General features: G+C 36.1%; 1 protein-coding gene across 1 annotated transcript in view; it reads right to left on the reverse strand.

Annotated features, from left to right (window-relative positions):
* THSD7A (thrombospondin type 1 domain containing 7A) overlaps nucleotides 1–24,068 on the reverse strand; it is a 262,212-nt gene that overhangs the window by 171,625 nt on the left and 66,519 nt on the right. The window contains exons 6-7 of the mRNA XM_085567407.1: nucleotides 22,217–22,339; nucleotides 13,950–14,462 (exon numbers count right to left, since the gene is read on the reverse strand). Of these exons, the coding sequence (XP_085423533.1) occupies nucleotides 13,950–14,112 (163 nt within the window). The 5' untranslated portion in view covers nucleotides 14,113–14,462; nucleotides 22,217–22,339. The remainder of the gene's footprint in view (nucleotides 1–13,949; nucleotides 14,463–22,216; nucleotides 22,340–24,068) is intronic.

The following is a 24,068-nucleotide window of genomic DNA, read 5'->3' on the forward strand; positions in this document are numbered from 1 at the left end:
AAGTTTCTCACTTTTTTAGGAAGTGAGGAAAATGTGATTTCTCAATGTCACATACTGGATGATATCATGAGTATCACATGTGACAAGGTGCTCATAGCCTGGGAAGTGGAGCACAGCAAACCCCTGACAGCTTTATCAATTTCCTTATCTGGCATTCCAGGTTATCTTTGAGGCTGCAGGCTCCAGAGAACAGCAGCCTTCTGAAGCACCAAATGTCTCTACAGAGAGCAGCTGAATATTAAAATCCAGTTTTGCATTGCCATCGTGATGTGCCTGATATTCAGGACTTATAACTTATGCAGATCTAGAATATCATTAACAAAAGCACCCAGTTGGTTCAAGCTTTGTCTTCTAATTTCAATTCATCTTTGATAAAAATTTTTAGATGTTGACAGCATGAGGTGAATAAAACCATCTTCATGATTCATCTTTCTCTTTGGAAGTACATTAACACAACCTGACAAAAAAGATGAACCACTATTTCTTGATGCAGGTAGATGCCTATGGCAGTAACAAGATGTTTCTTCTCCAGAATACTGAGCAGTTATTGAACAGGCAGCTGGAACAGACCCAGGTCACAGCATCAAACCTCTGATACAGCACCTATTAGCCCACTGACTGAAACAAAAGGGTAGGATATGGAAGTGCTAATACAAGCCATGTGAGAAACTGGGATGAGGACCTAAAAATTACCATATGTATCAAAAATAAAAGGAAAAACAATCTGAAAAATTAGTAAAGCCTCTGTGTTATACAAAAACCTGTGTTTTAAAGAACTAGTCTAAATGTTCCATTTTTCATCTATCTGTACTTCACATAGAGTTCAATATATTTAAGAAAATAATGCATATCATATCAAACTAATGGCAAGTCAGGTATCAGAGGAAAATGTCCACATTGTAGTTTTTTGTCTTTTCTGTTTGTGTGCATTGTTTTATTCTTCTTGGTTGTTACATTGCACATTTTTTATTAATAGGTTCTTTATGCACAAACTTCCATGTGTTCCATAACTTTATTTAATAAGTGATTAGGAGTGAACTCAGTGAGGGGAAAGTATATGTATCTGGGCAATGATCACATTTCAGAAGGAAGTAATTCTCAGCCTGAGGTTGGAAGTCACATTAAACCAAATAGAGTAACCATTATGTAAATGGCAGATCCTGTGCTGCTTGGCAGCCCTAGTCAGTGGATTTATCAAGAAAGATTAGACTTCATGAAGCACAGTTCAGCTAAGTCATAGCTGAGGGGCATGACAACTGACAAACACTCTACTTGAGTAATCTAGCCATGAAGGTAAAAAGGATTTAAAAAAAAAAAAAAGCAAACTAGCTATAGTGTGACATACAGACAATAGTGTAATCTTTCCATTACAGCAATAGAATCTCTACGGTTTAAAATATTTAGAATAAATGTAAAGCAGAAATTGGGAAAGACATGGCAGTTTGGGAAGAAAGAAGAGAGAAGAGGTTAATTATTCAGCCTCATTAAATTTTTCATCAGAAGCAGCAAACTATCATAGCTTGAGCATTTTCTTTTTCATTAGAGTGCTTTTTAGTATTGACATCCAACCAATTATGTTCAAACTAATTCCCAGAATGCTGTGAGACTGTAGCTACTTTCAGAAGTTTTTCCACATTAATGAACTGTATTATTTTTTCATTAGAAGCTCCAGTGTGCTCTGAGACATACAAAGTGGGGAACAGAAAACCACCCTGAACAGAACATATTCTCCAAAAAGTCTTTGGCTTTTTAAATGAATTTCTCTCTTCAGGGAGCCTTCTTCATCTTTACTTTAAAAATTCAAAACCAAAAGCTGCACTTCAAGTAGACTCCTCCTTTATAACCAATTGCTGCAAAGTATATGAACTCTGTGCCTCAGCTCCAGACACAGGTGAAGTGATAGAACACAAAATATGTATCTATTTTTTTTTTAATTTGACATGAAATCTTTCATGGTCTACACTCCAATTTGTATATTTGGGGTGGTTTGATTGGTTTTTTTTCAGATATGCTTGACTAGATTAAACTACTTTAATCACATTCTGAAGATTTAATAAGCCTTAGCTATTAGTAGCTTGTTTCTTTTTTACATACTCTCAATGAATAAAAAAAGTTAACAAAAAGGCATTGTATTATCTGATTCATTATACAGAAAGCAGAGCATGTTTTTTATGGCTTCTTAATATATTTTGTCTTTTCTTTCCAAAATAACTCTCTTTGGTAATGTTTGCATAAAATGTGATGAATGTCTGTCCTAAAGGGGAGTGAAACTGCAACACAGAATTTCATTAGCAATTAATATAGGCATGACAAGATGGAAAATTAATTATTTATTCTTCCTTTTAACATTTTCTCCTTAATTAAATTGTACCTTTTCTTCCTCTCACCTTCTCCCTATACCTATATTTTATTAATAAACACCTGCCTCTAGTTTTGCTACTTATCACTCTCCTGGGATTATATACAGAATGTATTCAATACATAGAATAATAAATAATAATAATAAGTTTCTGGGTTGTAGTGTGTTATACTGCCTGAGAAACAACATACTTAGAAATACATGGGCTTATATACTGAAGAGGGCTTTTAATTAACTAAAGCTGCAAGTTCACAAGGCACATACACATACTTTTATAAAAGATACCTAAATTACTTTATTAGCAAATTATCTACCATCTTTCTTAAATGGCTTATACCAAGTAATACCATCTATATGTGAACAGTAACATGTCATTTCCTCTGAGACACAGGTTCACTGGCTTGTCTCTTTCTAGTCTCAAAATAGTACTCTTATCTATATGAGAAAACCTATTTCTTAAATTAGAGTGTTGAAGACATTATGTAAGCAACAGATTGTTATTTAAAGAGACTTTTTTCTGCATGCATGGCAGTAATTTTTAGTTCACTGAATTGTCACTCCATTTCTAATCATCAATTTCCTTTTATATGTAAGGCTTCAGCAAAATACACCTATTTGAAATACCTACTTCTGCATCCAAAAAGTAAAATCTTTACTACCCAATTTTGGCTGCTGTGAACCCTGACCCTTAAAGACTGTTACTTTCCTGTTAAGAGAGAAACTAAGCAGTATACTGTTCAGAAGAAACTATGAGGCATGCAATCTAGAAAATTCAATGATTTCAAGAGAAGGCATTCACTACATGACATCCTCAGAGCAATAAAATGAACTTCTTGCAGAGTTAAGAAAAAGGCAAAAAAGTGATACTACCTCAAAAAACAAGTTGTACTATAGTTTTACAAAAGCTCACAATTTTAAATTTACTTTCATCACATGTAATTGGCAGTATACGTGGTAGAATAGCTCAAATCTGTACTGTGACAAAAGAATCAAGACTGTTATAATCAGTAATGTACTCATCAGCTGGATTTCCTTCATAAAGCTTTTAAAGTATATTTAACACAGAGGGGAAGAAATAAAGTGCTTATCACTAGTAAATATACAAATCACCTATACAAATCTGTCATGAAATGCACTTTGTGAAGTTTCAGAGGGCTCAGCACAGACAGTAACATTCTCCTGCAGCTCCCTACAAAGATGTGAAGTACAGCACAGAAAATAACCTGAATTTCCTGACTTTATGGTTCAGGTACCCAAAGTACTCCTAAGGTGTTGACATCCATATATCAAGCTGAAATATGGAGAGCCATGAACATTCATTCATGTCAAGTTAAAGACCACAAATCGTCCTTGCATGCTCTGTCACTTTATCACTTTTCCTCCTCTTCCTTTCATTATCTCCAGCATGGCACCAAGCACATCTTACAGGAACAAGTCAGTCTTTCCAATGCTGCTATCTAAAAAGTGATGCTGACAGTGAACTCCATTTAGGATTACAAAAACAAACAAATAAACAAGCAAAAAAAAAAAAGTAATTTCAATGACAGCCTTCAAAGTATACCCCTTAAAAATAGCAAGCTCAGAAACCATGAAGGTGGAATTTCTAAAAAGGAATTAGTTGTATAGAGTAAATATACCTCTTATTAGATATGATCACTAATTCACTAATTCAATCTGTGCCACTGCTCAGGAAGAAGATGACTTAGATAATCTATTATTTTTTAAGTAGTTCTATTGGACCCATAGAGCATTGTTCAACAGTGCCTTTAGACCATCACATACATACCACATATGCAAAGAGGCACATAAAAGCTATATATGGTATGAAAATAGCTTTCAGACTGATTCATTAGAAAATACATGTTAGTTTAAAAAGTCCTTATCTGTTCATACACATATTTGCCCCTTCATTCAGACCCCTGAGTTTTTCAATCTCACTATCTATTTTAAATATTTGACTTTAACAGAAAAAAAACTAAAAAAAACCCCAAAAAATGCTGGTTGCTTACCCCATGCTTTTCATGTTTGAATCCTCCATTCATGTTAACTTCTTTCTTCCTTTCTCTCAAGTGTCCTGGTCTTCTCCACTACATCAATTTTTGCTTGTATATGCCACGTACAATGAGTGTGCAAATGCACTGGTACCTTGGGTACTGTCTAATAGCTGTATCAAAAACCTCAAGACCCAAAGTTTCTCCTGTTTTGTTTTTGCACAGAGCTACAGAAAACTATATTCATGTAAATGGCAATTTACAGACAAGCAGATTCCCAGTGTCACCAGTGCAAACCATGTGCAGAGCTGAGACTGGATTCAATACCCAGCCTCTTTACTAGTGCAGCTTTTGAAAATAAGCAAAAGCAAAAAAAAAAGCATCCCTGTAGCAAGATGTAGCAATCTTATGACTACATTAATGTTTTTTCTCTTCTTGCTCCACCCTCTTCCTCTACTTCAGGAACTATTTTGACTGAAAACCACGGGAAACTTAAATCGAGCAAAAAATTCCTCACAACCTATATTTAATTAAACCACCAATAGAACACTGCAAAACAAGCAAAATTTTACACAACACAAGTGAACTTTTAGGATAATCAAGAACATTAACACAAAATTCAAAACAAGAGTTTTGCTACTTGCAAGAAGTAGGCACGACTGCTATATTTGTGAATGCAGAAATGCTAAGTAACTTTAACAAACAATCCTCTTCTACCAAAAATGCATTTTTGAACTATCACACAGAGAATCAACTTTCCAAGGTTTTTTATAATGTTATTTTCTCATGAAAACAATTCTCCCCTCCATTATTCTCTAGTATGGCATCTTGATATCAGCTATTTGAACTACTTTTGGCACTTGACATTATTTGGATGCTCCTTTAGAATGTTAATTTATTATCCTTGGATCTTCGTAAATAGCATCTTTAACAAGCCATAATTATGTTGTTTTGTATAAAGCAACATACATCAGCAAATGAAGATAATTCAGTTGTGCTAGGCATTGTACAAACACAAGTCATTATCAATCTCTCTCTGTTCCATTCTCTATTTCTCTAATGGCTTGGTGGTAAAAAAGCTATTCCCCAGCACACATAAGGAGAGAGTTATACTATTGTTCACCAATAAAGCATTTCATTTTGCATAATACAGGAGGTAGAAAGTAATAACATTTCTCATTAAGAAATTTCTCATTGGATTAGTGTATGTCATTAATCTTAAAATGTTTGTCTACTACATCAGAAACCCTTTCCAATTAATACCCTCAAACCACTTTTATATAATACACACTGTGAGGAATGGTCTCTTTCCTACTTAAAGTATTTATGGAAATCTCTTTCTGGTATTTGAATATTGGAAAGCTTGCTTTTTAGCAACATCATTCACAAGGGATCACACAAGAAACCTCCACTTGAAGCACTCAGCTAAGGCCTGCATCTCATGGCACTCCTCCCCTGAATCCATGCAAACACACCAGATTTTCTTTCCTTATTCCACAGATATGAAATCGCCAAAACAGCCTTGGCAATGCTCACAAAGTGCAGAAAGCCATTTAAAAGCCTCCAGCTACTGTGGTCTACTGATGACTTTGAGCAATGTCAGCAGCACCAAAAATCGCAGCGCTAATTAATGCTGAGAACGTGCTGATTGCTACAATAAATGGCTGCTGAATTTTGTTTGAAATCCCAGACACTGATAAGTTTAACATTGTACAGCACCTTTATGAAAATGGTAAGCAATGGGATTTCCTAGGGGAGAATAATTTGTGCTAGCAGTAACAAAAGTGCTTGCATTAACTTTCATTTGACTAAGCTTTAATATCTACATAGCACAGTTATTTTAATTGTGATTATTTAGGAAATCTTTTACCCAATAATATGAATTTTTAGGATTTCTCTATATGGTTCTCTCTTCTAATTGTTCCATTACTTTCATAACTCCATATATTTTTTTTCTGCCTTACTAGAGAGAAACAGACATACGAAGAAAGAAGAATTAATAAATAGAACCCAAACCAATGCTATGGCTGCCTCCCACTGTGGGCTCTGTCAGCCCATTGCCATCTCCGATGTGCTACACAAACCCACCAGATCTTAAGCTTCTGTTACGGAGAATTTTAACATATCTCTACCCACCTAAAGAACCCACCACTTTTTCCAGTTTCCCTAGTCTATGAAAGAAAACCAGGTTTTTCTAGACATGCATCCAGAAAAAGTGTCTTTCTGCCCTGTTCCAAAGAGAGGACTTGCTTTTGAAGAGACCACAGGAGAATAGAAGAAAAAGAAGAAAAGATGTGAAACCAGGATGTAAACTTCAATAAACAGGATAAACATATGTCTTTTCCTTTACCCCAGAAATTACTTACTCACAATACAAAGTTTAACATATAATTTAATTTATACCATAGAAAATTTTAACTCAAAATATTGATTCTTACTTATCTTTGATAACACTATACTTTCTATTATGGGAATTGGGTGGTCTATTAAATCTGGAGTTATTGTGTTAAAAGATACACACTTCTGTTATCTGAAGAACTCAGTGGATATGCAGGATAAAAAATGACAACAAGTGAAATAGGGAACTGTAAAGTTAAACCCTTGTCTATAAGGTATTAAAAAACCTGAATTAATTCAACACTGGATCCCAGCCTGCAGAATAAAACCCATAGCTTTTGAGGCATCCTTCTATTCCAGCATCTCTATGAGCTGCGGGATTGAGCTGATCCAGTTAGCATAAGCACTTCAGGGCACTTGCTAAAAACAATCCAGACATTCTCTGCTACCAGTACATTACCAGCAACCATTTTCAACTTTTCTGACAGCTTCAAAATGTAATCATCCAAGTGAAATCAACCATTACCCTAGCATATAGTACTTGTTTATCTTAACTAGAGGCTTATAGTATCAGCCATACTTTTCTATTTTCCTACTTCAAATATGACAAAGTAGATGTATAAGAAAAAGAATTTCACAGTACAATATTTTTATCCAAACATTTAAATATTTACTTTGATTTTGTTAAATAAGAACTGAATACTAAACAACATTTATAAATAATTTTCTTAAAGAAACCATTTTCTGCATCTCTGCCAAATATTCTGTTGCCAGGCTGTACTACAAGTCTTTTGCATTAATCAAAGACTTAACACTTGATTTGCAAAATTTCTTTTGAATAAAATAACTGAAAGGATATTTTATAAATGAGGGAAAAGAGCAACAGTGATGAACATGAATATGTCCCTATTCAAGACCCAGATAGAAAAGCCCCATTTGACTACATAAAATCAGATTTAACTGGGAGATGACAGCAAAGAGTGTGGTTGCTTAGATGCACATAACAGAATGTAATAAAAGTGATAAATTCTAATTAATATGAATTTATGCAGTGTATGTGTAACCAACACTTAATCAGATTCCAACCTGGAGGATCATGTATATTTAGCAGTAATATTTCTTTAGCACATTTTGCTTGAATAATTTTTATTCTTTGAAAAGGTGATGAAATACAGTTTTTCTTAATATTCCTTTTATCTTCTTCTGTAACTGAAGGCCAGAGAATCAAAAAGATGAATCCACAAAAACACCTTTTACAATCAATGATAGTTTAAACATCTTGACAGACCTCTTTCCTCATGGATATGCAGGCACCAGCTGAAGTTCACCATGCCATAACTAGGGTTCTATTTTCCCTTGAAGAGGTCCTCACTGCCCTCTTTCATCATCATATGTGAATTCCCTTCCTGACAGTTAGGCCTCAAGATAAAACACCTTTTTCTCATTTAGCATTTTCCCTAGCATCTAGTCCTCCTCTTCAGATCATTCCTTCATAATGTCTTTAAAATCAGGAGTTCCCTAGCTACTGACAAAGGCTTCTTGGTCTTCAGTCTCCAGGTGCAATTACTGCAAGTCTTTACCCAGGTTTTAAAAACAAACAAACCCCACCCCCAAAATTTAAAAAAAATAAATAATAAATAACTAGAACAAATGGAGGGGGGGGGGGGGGTGGGTTTCACCTATGTAATGGAACAGTTCCAACAGACGAGATGACACAGCCCTTGAAAGGCAAGTGCTTTAATCAGACGTTTGGTTAGGTAATTTTTCTCTCTCCCTCTTCCCTTCTGATAATTCCTGTCAGTGTGTATTTAGGTACATTTTGAAATGCCTCCTGGATTGCCAGTCCTAGGAAGGACTTCTGTCCTCCTCAGGCATTAATATGAGATGGGAACACTCAGTGCAGTGAAAATAGGACAGTCCTAGGGTCATACAGAGGGAAAATAAAATAGACATTTTATTCAGTGATTTTATGGGTTTTAGGCACCAAAAACGTTAGAAGAGGAATTTCAGAACTGTTGAAAATTCCACTTGTGGAACCAAACTATTTTTAAACTAGATATGGCCCTTAGAATGTAAAACCTGGCAGGGATACAGTGGTACAGATGTTGTAGTTGTTGTTTTTTGGGGGTAAGTAGGAAACCAAGAGGTTGAAAATCAGAAGAGTATTGAGACCCAAGTTCGTATCAAGCATGAAGTGTGATTTGGTTACAAGATCTCAAAGTAACACCTTGAAACAGGGAACATTCATTTACAGGCTCTGGAACTAGGAGGCCTTTGCGTAGCCCTCCTGCCAAGGCAATGGAACAAGGATAAATCACATACAGACTCTGTTGCCTGATCAGAAAGATCTTGCCTGCAGAGTTTGCAACACCTCTCTGGCCCCAGCAGAAACTGCCTGCCCCCCTAGCTTCACTCCAGGCCTCCACTACCCCAAAAGTACCTATGATATGTGTATGTTGCCTACACACATATTATTGCCTTTCCTCTGATTCTTGACTACATCAAAGGTTGAGCAAGTTATCATCTAAGGACCAATTCTCATCTAGGAGACACAACATAAGCAGGAAAATATAGATACTCCATTGCTCTCTTCAGGAAACAATGCCTTTTGCCTTTTTCCACTTTAATTTTAAAACAGCCCTGTTATCCACAGAAAGGCTATTTCAAGTTCTACCCTTGTTAAAAAGAAGGGCAAATGTCCAACTGCAATTGTTATACCAAAGACTAAGTCTTGGTATCAACATTTGCAGATATCTCAAATAATTCTGTAAAGCTATCTTTTATCTGTACTACCTGAGATCTGATCAAGTCTTTAAAACAGACAGCAATGGAAAGGCATTGCCTCCTGGATTGTTTTTTCTTATAATTTCTTTTGTTGCCGAGATATTAACCAATGCTGCATCTTCCACCTCAAAGGTGTAATGTGCACTATTTCAAGCTGTTGGAAAATCCAATTTTAATGTCATCAAACTTTGCTGATTTTGTGAATTCTTCAATAATTAACCAACATATAATATATATTATGTATATTACAGACATACATATATATATATTAGTAACTGTAGGCAGGCATTACAACCAACACAGACAGCACATCACAGATCAGCATGTGAATTCATTTAAAAAAAACATATGAAGGAGAGGGTAGAAAGAAGTAAAAGAGACTTCTGATGGGGCAAGTCAGTTGTGTAAAGGAATGGTAAATATATGTCCTGCATGATGACATGACAGACTAAGAAAAATATGCATCTTCACGTATAGGGAAAAAAGTGAAAACTTCATGGGTGTCTTCATTTAGGAATCACATTTCTCACTGCAAAATTTACAGATACAACAACAACTTAGCCCATGGTGGGCAGTATCACAAGATTATGAAGTGCCTTTAAGTATGAAAATCACATAATGGGGGAGGCTGGAAAGGACCAGAGTGGGTCATCTGGTCCAACCTCCCCACCTAACCATGGTCATCCCAGAGCACACAGGACAGGATTGCATCCAGATAGTTCTTAAATATCTCCAGTGAGGTAAGCTTCACAGCCCCTCTGGACAGTCTGTTCCAGTGTATGGTCACCTGCACAGTAAAGAAATTCCTCTTTGTATTCAGATGGAACTCCCTGTGCATCAGTTTCTGCCCATTGCCTCTTGTTTTATTGTGTGGCAACACTGAGAAGAGCTCCATTCTTGAGAACTCCCCTTCAGAGCAAATTCAATAATATCCAGCAAAATTCTAAAGCAAATTGTAAAAGTTAAGGTAGAATAAAAATGTCTTTTGAGAAATTCACAGAAGTTCAATGCAGCAGTGCAGAACCTGAAGCAAACAACTGGTCATTGCAAATGGAATCAGTTAAATAAGAGAAAGGAAATTATTAATTAACAAAACGTGTCATTAAACATCTTTTCAACATAAATAGTTCAACATTTGGCAGTCTGTGTCAGGTCCACACCAATATAATCACCAATCCCCAGTTTCACACCTACTCTTCCATGAGTGGCTAAAAGCTGCTGCTGTGGAGCTCAGATCATCAAGCAGATACACATCATGACTCAGCTCTGGGGATATTGATGTTTCATCACTTTTTTTTTAGTTTATGTTAAAAAACCAAGATGACTTTCCCAGTGACCACAAAAAATGAACCAGCTGTGTATTTGTAACTGAATAAAATTCATACACCAGTCTGCACATAGTGGAATGAGAATGTTTGGTGAGAAACCTAGTTTAATCACTTGTACCTATAATCAACTATGCTCATTTAAGTGCCATTCAAAACTCTGAAGGTCTATTAAACACAGCAGAACACCAAATACCCATTCCCTCAAGAGATCAAAAAAAGTAACAAAAGCCAAAGCTTCAAAGCAGTTTCAGCTGGAGAAGTAAAAATGACTCAGTGATGGTGCCTATATCACAGGAGATTAGAAGGGACCTCTGGAGATAACTTTTAGCTCAACCTGCCTGTTCAAAGTAGATTACTCACAATATTGTATATGTTGAATCAAAGATAACTAAACCCCCAAATGGTTAAACCGAGTATTGCAATAAACACAGATTTTTATGTTAATAGACAGGAGGATAGCAGTAAACAGGAAATCGGGTCCTCTGAGAGCCTTTCATGGATTGAAACACTTGAAATTTGAATTAGAACACTCCTCCCTTCTTTCCAACAAAACACCCCCTTCAAACCCCATAAACAAAAAAAAAAAAAAAAAAACCAAAAAAAAACCCAAAAAAACACACACACAAAAAAGGAAACTATTATTCTATAAAACAAAGCATGCCTCATCTCAAACCTCAAAATCATTGCAGATTATTGTCAAGGGCATCCTTAAGAAAACATAATGCAGTAAAGCAGTATAGAAGACGCAGAATAGCATCCACCAAGACGTTATTTGAAAAACCTTTAGGAATAAAAGCAAGACAGATGGAAGTCATGAACAGCACTTAGAAAAGCTGATGACAGACTAAATTCAATAGCATGGTTCTCAAAAATGGACCTAAGAGGTCCCAAAAGGCATATAATCAAGCTGATTGCCTTGACAAAGTCTCAGCCACACATTCCCTTGACCTCTCATTCACAGAAGAAGATGGAAAATATCATCTGAAGTGCATGAGCTCACTACTGTTCAGTTTTGCTTTTCTCTCTGATACTTTAGCTGAACTCTGTACATCCCATACTACAAGTCACTTCAGGCCACTGACCAGCACTTCTTCCAGTTCACTTTCTAGATCCTCCCATGACTGGAGGGGGGAAAACAAAATAATTTAATACACAGCTAAGAAAAAGAATGTAAAAAATTAATTTTGAGCCAAACACAGATACAGTGTCTTATTCACTGCATCTTGTCTTTCATCATCTGAAAAGAGCCACTCTTGTTTTTCATTACTTGTTTTTCATCATGTTTCCTTCTCATCACTGATTGTGGCTGCAATATTTCTTATTGTAGGCAAAATAGACAAGACATGTCACAAAAGAAAAGATGAAGAGAAGAACTAGCTCTTCATCAGGCAAAGTAATTGGATCATACCTGTCCTACACAAAAGTTTCTTAAGGGCTGTCTTTGCCAGGAAGGGATAAAGGGGGAGAAGACAAAAGCCAACAGTTTCCTTCATCTTGGTGTCAGAGCACGTGTACTATGTGCAAAGTAAGTGAAGCCCATAGCAACTGATTGCACATGTTCTTAAGTAGTAGTTCACTAGAATTATTATTACCCTCAAACTATGTTACTATTTTAACATTTATAAAAACCATCCATTACACTGTTAAACAGAGACATAAAATGCTGAAGTTTATTCTACTGACATCTAGAAACTTAGGGTAAATATGAAATGCTTTATGAAAATGTTATATTATTATTATGCCTTTGCATAAACCTGTGCACATATATCATCTCTTCTTAAGTGTGTGTTGAACATTTACAGATTTGTAATGGAACTGTAAATTGTTTTTAATTTGTCAATGGTTTAAAAGGAAAAAAGGTCACTGTCATTGTGTAACCCATCTTGCAGTCAGAAGTGAAAGTTGCAAAGGATTTTCCCTTCTTCAGACTTCTCTTTCTAGTGTTATTGGAAAGCTTGTCTTCTTGTTTAAATGAATTTCCTTTTAATCTCCTCTCTGAGCTGCTGGATAGATGGAGCCTCTTAAAAAATTCAGGATATCACTGTAATTGTAAATTGATCTGCTTCTGTGGCAGAAAGCAGTGTCCCTCCATCTAGGAAAGAGACTCTCTTCTCAAAGTTATTTTTCAGACAAATTTTTAATTGGCAATTTCTTATTATTGCATTATCCTTTAATGAAAAATCACTTTTTAAACAAATCTACTACTTTTTGAATTTTTTTTTTCCTGGCAACATACAGGAAAGGAAGCTAACTGCCAAAGCTAATGTGAAATATTTCCCAGTCAGAAATTTTTAAATTTCCTAAATGAGAGTTGGATTCTACTTACATAGGAGCTACAACTGTATCAAGACAACTAAAATGCACATATTCATCACTGCTTAAGTCCTGAATTAATGTAATATATTAATAGACACAGGAAAATTCCCCACTGATTTTTAATGCAGAGTTAAGGTAGAAACACTGTTATGACTATGCAATCTTTAAAACAGACACGTAACTCATTAGGATCAAAGTAGGGGAAATTATCCATCTACTGTGGTGCTGAATCCACATAGCCTATTTGCCTTTGGCTCTTTGGTTATGAGATCTGGCATCACTTGGATTATTTCACCTAATCCATCATTAGCTTTCACGTGTCCTATATACCGTGGAATAAGCCTAAATTTAACAAACCCAACTCCCCATCAATTACCACACTGAATATATTACATGTCAGCACAGGACACAAAGATTAGCTGTGCTGAATCACATCTTTCTTTGTGAAAATTATATATGTTTAGAGCACTTCTAACGCAATTGCAATAATTGTTTCTTCTCATTGCAGACAGGCACTAGTGCTCTGACCTTTATCAGCTCTGTACAACACAGTGCTGATAAACAAAACTAAAAACCTCAGAAGACACAGACAATATATAAAAGATCCCAGTAACACTGCCACACTCTCACAAATGTGGAGTTTTTAAATTGTGATATTTGCCTGGATGGCGGAATCCTGCAAGATGACCTATTTTCCCCCTATAATCCTGCCAGTAAACATTAGTTATTTAGATTAACTTTCTCCCTCCACGTACACAAAGCACACAAAAAGGTCATTACTTACAACAAAAACTCAGCACGCTGCTGCTGTGTTACCACAGCCCCCTGACTTACCCGTCTTCCACAAATAGACTGAGGGAGTTTGAGATTCACTTTGTGCACGAGCGTCCCGGATCGCCAGCAGCAGCAGAAGCACGAGGGCTCCCCGGCAGCGAGCGGGCGCGGCAGAAAGCGCCGGACCGCGGCCGGCAGAAGCGCTGCCCCGGCTCAGCCCCATCCTCCGGCAGCCCAAAACCCGCGGCACCGCCGCCGAGCCTTCCTCAAACGATCCTCCCCTCTTCACGATTTCTTCACGGGGAGAAAGGGAGCGGGAGCCTCTCTCCCGCCGCTGTGCATGGCAGTTGGGAAGGAAAAACTGTTTAACACCAGGGAACAATAGAGTCCTCGCTCGCTCTCGCTGCTGCGGCAGCGGCTCCCCGCGCTGGGCTGGCCGCGGCTCCGCGCTCTTCCATTCAGCGCTTATAGCAGTTTTCCATCAGCTAAAAGCGAGACAGCTGTCCGCAGGGGGCTCCAGCTGACTGAGCAGGTTATCTTGCTCTGGGAGGCGGCAGCAGTCATTTACACCAGCTGGAGAGAGTGAGAGACAGAGAGAAACAGGGATGAGGAGAAACACAAATAGCCCGGCGCTGTAATCTCAGTGCAGAGAGTGACTGCAAAAGGCTGGCTTCCCAGACACGTCTCTCCCTGGAATACCCCAAATGACACATACTAAGAAGAAAAGAAGAAATCATCATCAGACATGCTTCAGAAACACAAGTCGTTCAACCAGAACAGATATAAACAGAACAACATATAACAATTAAGAGGGCATCAGACATTTGTCCTGGTAATATTACGTACGCTACATTAACCATTTTGTAAACAAAAATAAGTGATTACACATGCATTGAACAAACAATTAAGACCACATGAAGGGAAATTGAAGAAAATGTAGAACAAAAATTAAAAACACTACCTTGTCTTGTATATATGTATCCAATCTATTTCAGGTAATGGCATATAGCTATCTGCTCTGAGGAAAGATGTCTATATGTGTATGATAATGTGTATGTATGTGTAAGCCCATCACCTCTGTGGTAGATGAAGTGCACACATAATATATAACACATGATAACATCCTTTCTTATCCAGCAAGTATGTACACATATATGCATGCATAAACGTCAACTGTGTAATTTAAATATCAATCATTTTACATATGAAAGTATGAAGGATACATTAGGCTGTCAAGATGGTACAAAAACGTAGAGAGACAAAGCTTTTTAGATCGGGATCTTTATCTCTCCCACCCACTAAGCAGTGAACAGGCACTATAACAAGCCTAAAGATTGGGCTTCTGACACCTATAAACTGGGAAGCAAATGAGGAATTTTCAAGAAAACCAGTATCATATTCAGAAAGTTTCATTAAAAATGCAAACAAAAATACACAGTAAGAGCAAAGGACCCAGAGTTTAAAAATGATGGAGCTATTGTTGTTTAAAGAAGAAACCTTCAGTCAACCTCTCTTGGGACGCCTGTCATTTTGCACAACCTTCCCAGACTCAGCCTTTTCACATGCATTAGATTAAAATCAGTTGTGATCAAATAATTCCCAAGTCCTTGCCTGTTTAAATATTCTGACATCAGAGCAAATTAGCAATGTTGAAGGTTGCAAATTCGTCTTTGTTTACTTTCCACTCTGTTACGCCTCTAAGAGGGAATTAAAGGCTCAGGGAGCTATAGCACCATGAGGCTGTGATTAAGAGAGATAAGCAAGTGTGGATTACTGTTCCTCAGCTGTTGAAAAACAGGCAACAATCAGGAGATTATAGGTTGATAAGGGATACATAGAAAGCCATGATCTTAACAAATTTATAGCATCCTGATCTAGAACATGTACCCTCAGCTAAACCACTTCAGGAGATACGTTTTATTCACTTCTACATCATGCTGTATTCACTTTAGAAAGCATGGTTTCCTCTTCAGCCTTTGCCTTGTACTAGAGAGAACACTGATATAACCAAAATTTTTTCTGAGTTCATTGATTTACATCAATCTTACAGCTACATCTGTGGTTAGGTTAATCACACGCACATTATTTAACAGGCTGTGCAGAGGGACTTGAGAATATTTAACATAATAAGAATAATGCCAGCTTCACAATTTATGAAAAATAGGATTAAGAATCTAAGGTTTTAAAGAAGTTTTAAGAACCTCAGGAAATCTATGATAATAGCTGTATTGACTTGCACAAGTAAAGTATATGTAGTTTATATATTCCTTTGAAAAATTAAGTGTAAAATGTTGGATTTTTATTCAGAGCTATGCTCCAGAGGAAGACTCAAGTTTATAGAGAGACTAGGGGAAAAGGCACTGTTTTCAGAGTTATTAAATACAATGGATTCTACCTGGAATTTTTAATGAATGTATAAAGAAAGCCTCTGAGAATATTTTGTATGTGACTCAGATCATCTGGAAACATCATCAGGGAACAGATCATCCATGTAGTTCACACAATGAATCAAAGTGGGTTTTGACAGCAGAACAAAGCAGCACCATGAGAGAGGGTAAGCACATGTACACAAACACTCAAATATTTTCTTATATTTATGCAACTATAAAACTGCATACTTTAAAACCACTAAAATATAGATTATCAAAATAAAATATTTTCACAATACTTTTTATGGCTTTTTCAATGAACCACAAAGAATAATTTTACTTTTTTTTTTTTTTGTCAGAAGATATAATGAATTAAAATTGTTCAGATATAGGTCACAGAGAAAAAAATGGAAGGAATATTTATTATGCAAAAGTATTTGTGCATCTGGAAAAAAAAAAGATTTCTGAAGAGCTGGTTTTGGGACCCACTCAGTCACTTTTGCCATACATGCACTCACTCATCTATTACTCAGGACAGGGAAAGGCCAGTGATTCCCCAGGCCAAAGAGCAGGCTGGTGCCTGAAGACACAAACACCAACAACAACCTCACCAACCTAACTGCACGAATTAGACTTCTCAAACAAGAGGGAATATATCCTGATTTTAAGTTTCAGTTGCTGTCAGCATGCCTTTCTGGTAATGCTGTTGTTAAGCTATTTCCAGTATATCTGATGCCCTATTATCCTCTCCCATTTTCTACAGTGAACATGGGAGAGAATAACAGGGAGAGAATAATTACCTCCCTCCAGTAAACAATGCACTGCTTCCAGCCTACTGACAATCTTCTAATATATACTTAACAATCATAATTTATCTGTTGTTTATGGCTCAGACATTCCCAAATAAATGGTTAAGTATTTATGAGAAGAAGCCTCTAGACAAAGTATAGAAATACACTACAATTGACATTAGTATGCATATCACAAAATTCATGGTGCAACTGTTGTCCCTTAGAGCACCAACATGCAAGCCTCAAGAGATACAAGTATATATTTAGACATAGATGTGGGACTTGTGGGTATGGTTTAGTGATGGACTTAGCAGAGATAGGTCAGTAGCTGAGCTCCATGATGTTGAACATCTTTTCCAAACTAAATAATCTTATTATTTGAAGCACAACAGCTACAAGAAGTCTATGAACTACTCAAACAAATCATTGACAACTTAGCACCTTTTCATTTTTCTTCAAAAAGTATGACTAACCTCAAAGACCTTTATCAAAATGACAAAGTGTTAGTCATGAAATATTGGAAAAACTTTGCTCACATTTCCTTGCATTAAAGAGTTAGAGGATGACAAAGTAAGCATGAAACATCTTTTCTTTTTTGGAGAGAGAAATGATAAGATACATATTTCAATATAGAATCAATCTGGCAGTATTCCTCTACTATTAGGCAGTCCCATGCTAACACCCTTGTCATTATGAAAAGACATGAATCAAAGCTTCAGGATCATATTACCTTATATCCTGATGTTCTTGTATTTCTACACATAGTAAGGCCAAAAAGCATGCAAAGACTACTAAATATATACACACATTTGTTGCTGGAGGAAACAATACACAGCAAAGAGCAGTGTTCAGCATCACTTTCATCTGCCTTCAATTTCAGACTGGTCAAGCCAGAAACTTTTAGAGAAGTTTCAGTTAATTTTTGTAGATCTATAGAAGGTGTTTTACAGACTCTAAAACTGCATCCCACTAAACCGTCTCCGCTGCATGAGTACTAGACTTGTACAAAAAACCCTCCAGAATGAATACTAGAATAGCACAGATTCTGAAGAGTGAAAAATGCTTTATTTCTTGTGTAGAAAAGTCAAAGTCCTCTTAATCTGAACTGTGCTAGTTTTGACTGATCTCCAAGACTTTTCCAAGATTTTCATATTCTCTTAGTATGAAAGTCTTGGAAAATACTCTCTTAGAAAATAACAAATATTGCAAAAACAACTAAATCACCTATCTCCTGTTTACTTAGCTTTATGGTTATAATGAGTTTATTATAGCCCACTGGATAAAAGAGCAGCAAATATTTCTGGTAAGTACCTTCAATTTGTAACATGCTGATCTGGTTCTGTTGCTGTATGAAGTAGGATGCTCTTGAATGCCCCCATTTCATAGGATGTAGTGACATGGCTGCCCTCCTAACTTACATAGAAGTTAGGAAGGTGAAGTGTGTTCCCTTATGTGTATGTTTCCTTGTAATAGCCATGATCTAAGTAATTCTCATAACAGTTAAAATAAGCTTTTCTTCTCTTTGCTTCCTGACAAACTCATGGGCCTAAATTCTAGTTCTGCATTGTGTGAGAGCCTGACATTAAAGAAGATATTTTAATATGGTTGCAAGCATATTGTAATAATTATCTTCAGATGGGATCTTCAAGGGCTTTGTTAGATATTGAGTACTTCAGGATGGAATAAGCTGAACAGGGCTCTTTTAATTTTTGCTGCACTTAATTCTGGTAGAATTAAAAATTCTACCAGATGCAGAAACAGTCTCTTCTTTATATCAATTCTAGGGATCCTAGTCAGGGAAGCCACAGAAATATGATAAAAATGAAAAATATGGGAAAAAAAAAGTTAATTTTTCAAAATACACTCCCTCCAGTCTTTAAGTCCAAAATTGCACGTGCTGTGCAAAACTTGCAACTGAAGTTATTCTTCAGGAATCCTAAACACACGGCCTCTAGGTGTCACACTCGACCACATCATAATATGCTCTAAGGGATTTCTCTTTTGCTTCCACAGTTAGGTAAGAGGTCTTGATTTTAACTTTTCAGCGTTTTTATGCCACATCCCCTTTGTAAACTTGCAAGTTTTGAAACAAACAAACAAAAGCAACCTAGCCTCTTTCATACAAGTAGTACTAATTATTTATGGTTTTCCCAGAATAACTGTTTTTGCAAACATTAGAGGTATCATGATGCCTGTCTGTTAAATTTGTTTCATTCTTTTTGATGAATGTGGATTTGGAGAACAAATTATGAACTTTAAGAGTTATATGTGTACGTTGCACAGAAGTAAGAAAGCATTACTTGTACAAAGTGACTGAAGTATATTAACAATGCTCTTCAGTGTTTCCTGGTTATGACAAAAAATTGCTACAAGAAAAAGTTATTTTTGAAAAATTAATGAAGATTCTACTTACATGAATTATTAGAAGCATCTATTTATCTATTTCTGATTTTATAAATTCTTTGCTTTTATTAAGATATTTTGGACTTATTTATCTTTTTAAGGTTTTCGTTTTATTGTTTCATTATACTTGGGGACCAAGGGTGGTGTTTGTTTGGTTTTTAATCTATTTCATACCTGTACATTTTCCTAGCCATTCTTTCATTGGTACAGGGTGGGTTTTCAACTGGAAACAAACAAAAAAACAATTGTAGGCAACAAAATCAATATCCTTGGCATGAAATACTCACAGAAAACAAGTATTTTTTGTAAGGAGAGCATGCTGCAGTACAACCAGGGAGTATGTCTAGAACTACTTGCTGGAAGATCAAGCTAGAGGAATTCAAGTAAGAAATCAAGGAGGACATCCAGGTTTGGATCAAGATACATGATGAAAAACTGTATTTACCATCTTTGTTTTCAAGAAAAATGTTAGTTATCACCTGGTAATGTAACCAAAGGCTACTGTGCTAAATAGATCAATATCACTGTGAAATGCAATTGTCCAAGAACTGAAGAAGGTCAGATTAAACTCCCTAATTTTACTTTCTGGCTTTAAACTGTGAATAAATAGTTGTCTTTTCTGCCCAGATTACATTGGCTTCAATGCCAACCACATGAAGATGATCCCATTTAAAGATGAGAACTGGCTGAGAAGATCAAAACTGGCTCCATTACTTTTTCTGCCTTAATAAAAACAAAGGGAAAAAATGCACCAGGAAAATGGTGAATTTTTCACTTAAAAGCTTTTGGTAACTCCTGTTTTGGGGAAAAAACTTAACTTTGTTTGTGCTGGGAATGATCAGTGTGCTCTTACCACCACAACCTCCAAAGAAAAGCCTGCACAACCTAGAATCTCCTCTGTAATTGTGATACCAGTATGCAGTTGCTTACAGAGTGCTGAGGAGAAACAAAATAAGATTGGGTACAAATGTGGAACATTATGGTGGCCTCTAAGTCACTAGGATAGAAAGTTTGGAAAATAGTGATAGCAAGAGCCAAGAAAACGGGCTGAAATCAGGATAAGAAACCTAACTGGAGGAAAAAAAAGAATGCAAGGAAGTAGTGACAACCAGACTGTGTGGGTGTGGTATATACTGTTTACTCTTTTAATGCATTAGTCGTGGATCTACAGTTTGTATAGGTATGTGACTAAGACTGCACACAGAATGGAGCCTCTTTAATCTAACTTTAGTTACATCAGTTTCAGAAGGTCCAATAGGGATTTCACTAATGGACAAAACAAACCAACCCAGTTGACCACAATTGCCATTTAGTTTTTAACTCCAAGGCCATTATACTAGATTTTCCAAGAAGTAATCAAAATACAGGAATTTAATGGAACTTTCTAAGTCAAATCTGTTCTTCCAGTGCATGCATGTACTTTTGAAATTTGTGTTCCTAAAATCAATGGGAACAGCTAGCCCCCATGTCTCGCATGAACTTAGACTGAAAATAAATGTTTATCTAGACAACAGACTCACTGGAGAAAAACAGTGGTTAAAACTCATAGTTTTAAATACAAATAAGTAATATTATTCACAGGACCTGAAGAGCAGGCAGGGAGATTTCAAAGACACAATGGAGACATAAGTACTGAAATCCTTGGCAAAAAGGGAACAGAAAGAAAATGAAATAAACAAAGAAAATCAGTGCCCATTATTGTCTTTGAAAATCCTCTCCAGGGAGAGCTTAGTAATATGCACATACCAAATCACCTTAAACAAAAGCCACCTTCAGTCAATTTTAAAGCTTTTCCTTATTAAAATCCTATTGATTGATCATTCTTCATCTAAATGTGTGACAAGCCAATTTCCATTTTCAAGGAGGGAAATGCCGGTCTTCTTTTTCAGGCCATAAATCACTCAAACATTCTGTTATCAATTCTCAAATTAGTTAAGTAATAGAAATTAATAAGAAAATTAAATAAGACTGATTTCTTTAGTGAGTTGTTTCATTGATGCAGTTTTTTTTAACTTAACCAATACATTCAGTGGTTCCAGAAATGCACAGGCTCAGTAGTAGTGACAAACACAATATAGGTAGAAATTACTTTTAATAACTTGGTAACTTCATAAGAGTCCTAATTTATATGGCCAAAAGTACACCTCTGTGTTTTGTGCTGGCTTCAGCAGACCAATAAAAAAGAGGAGTGTAACTTCAGTAAACTGATTAATGTACCTCACATCATTTGGACACAGTGTAAGTTGAGGTGAGATTTAAACCATTTTAAATTAATAAATAAGGTTCAATTGGGATTTGCTAACTAAATAAACCCTAAGATAGAACCCCATTTTATCATTAATAATAATAATGCTCTGCAGAATTGTAGGCTATAATTAAAGTTACAGCCTTAAAGATAGTATCTTAAAATAAAGCCTTCCCTCTGTAATACTATCTAAAACTTCACAAGTCTGTTCCATCTGTCATACTTCCATTATATGGTAATTGCTTTAACTGGGAGATGGAAGGCAAATCTGTTCCCACTTATCAATCTTACTATTCAAAATTATAGGTCACTCATTAAAGTCAACTCTGGAGCAAACTACAATGCAAAAAGTAAATCTCAATAAGGAAGGCCACAAATCTAGCAAATTTTAAGTGCATGTTAATCAAAGCAAGTTGTCATTTCAAAACACACAGTCTGAAAAATGCTGAGCTGTGTTAAAAAAATCTCCCATTCTCCTAAGACTCTTCTCCCTCCTCTGCTGCTGAGCACCATCCTCACCTCCATTTCAGGACACCAGTATTTCTATGGCAAATTAAGCAAGTATCTGCAGAAGAATTTCTCATGGAACAAGGGCATGATATCCTTGATGTTATTTCTTTGCAGGAACTGGACAACCCTGGCCTGCAGATTACAGAGATACTTTAGTTACTTTAGAAGTATTTAGGACACCCTTGAAAAGACAATAAGCTTTGTACAAATACAATAGTCAATGCTGGACGCTGAAGACTGTCACGTACTATAACCTGATCAGACATTTGTAGTATAACAGCCAGTCAATGAGTGATCTGTATATGTAATCATATTATGTTAGCCAATGAGTGTTAGTTAGCTATTGTATTACGTAAGGCAATAAGGTATAAAACATGACTAAATTAGACAATAAAGGAGGGTGACATCTAGCCATATAGGTTTGAGTGTCATTTCTCTGGCTGGCTCACCATGGGACACTCTTCAAGTAGCCAAACCTGTGCACCGAGATACCTGATATCACAACCACATATAATTTAATTTTCTGCATATACATCACAATGCATTTAATACAGTCTGTGTGCTGCTGAAAAATGCATTCTATATTATCAGTATTAGCATTACAACTAAAGCCTCATTAAAAGGGATCAAACAAAGCTTAAGGTGATGTGACATTTTCAGGATGGGAAAAACATTAATAAAATTGGCATAATTGCTTTTCCCTGTGATGACAAAAGATAATATAGTGAGTTTTCTCCAATCATTATTACATTGGTGTATCTGAAAATAGGGTTAAAAGTTTTCCAATTAACTGCTAGTGTGAGCTCTGGTACTTCCACAGGTTTTTCCCATGACACTCAAAACTAACTTTGGTCTAAATAACTGACAGTGGCAGCTATACACTCTCTGCAGAATATAAGACAGCGTCACCAGGTATACTGCTCACTGAAGGAAGAAATGGTGTGGAGGAGATTCTCAGTGACTGAACTATTATTGAAATATTATAGAAAACTGCAAAGCAGTTGTCTCTAGATTAGCATACAGTTCCGTTTTTATCATCCAGTTAGATGAATAGAGCATGATTTCCCTGGGACAAGGAAATTTAATTTACACAGATAATGTAAGGTGTAGAGTGTCAAAAATTTGAAGCATGACTTTGAAAGCACAATGGCAATGCTTGAATGATGCTGAGTTCAGGCAAAACACCAACCTGAGTCCCAGTAAGTAGCTAGACATGATTTACTAGTTGGGGGCGGGGGGGAAAAGATACATCATGTATAAAGCAAAAATCAAACTTCACATAAAAACCTGTTTCCTAGATGTATAGATAGAAAAAAAAATGTTATTATGCTTTCATGTTAATGATTTAAATGCACATATTAAAATTAATCTGTTAGCTAGATACTAACACAATTTATGTCAGCTTGAATCCTCTTAGCCCCCATTTATAAATACAGATACAACACACAACTTCATTTGTCTGGCTAATATATCAGTGCCTAAGTATAAGGTTAGTTTTCTAAGACATCCCACACAGTGAAAGGAAAATAGCAATTTTTGCAGTATGTTGCAAAATACTCTCACCACCAGGTCCACTTCCACCCACTTCCTGCAGACACTTATGCTCAAATATTAATGTCTCCATCAGACAGATTGGCTCAGAGGTATTTTCAATCCTTGAATATGTACAAAAGCTATTACTAGAATATTACTATTCTAGAATATTCTAGAATATTACTATTACTAGAATATTAGTATTCTTCTTTATCAACTCCAAAACCAAATAACTCAGACTTTCACATGAAGAAATATGAAGAAAACAAAAAATATATTCTGCTTCCTCCAAAAGCTGTTAAGAAACCATTATAAGCAACCTGCTTTG

This window comes from Lonchura striata, chromosome 2 (genome assembly GCF_050655825.1).
Source record: "Lonchura striata isolate lonStrDom1 chromosome 2, ASM5065582v1, whole genome shotgun sequence".
NCBI classification, from domain to species: Eukaryota; Metazoa; Chordata; class Aves; order Passeriformes; family Estrildidae; genus Lonchura; species Lonchura striata.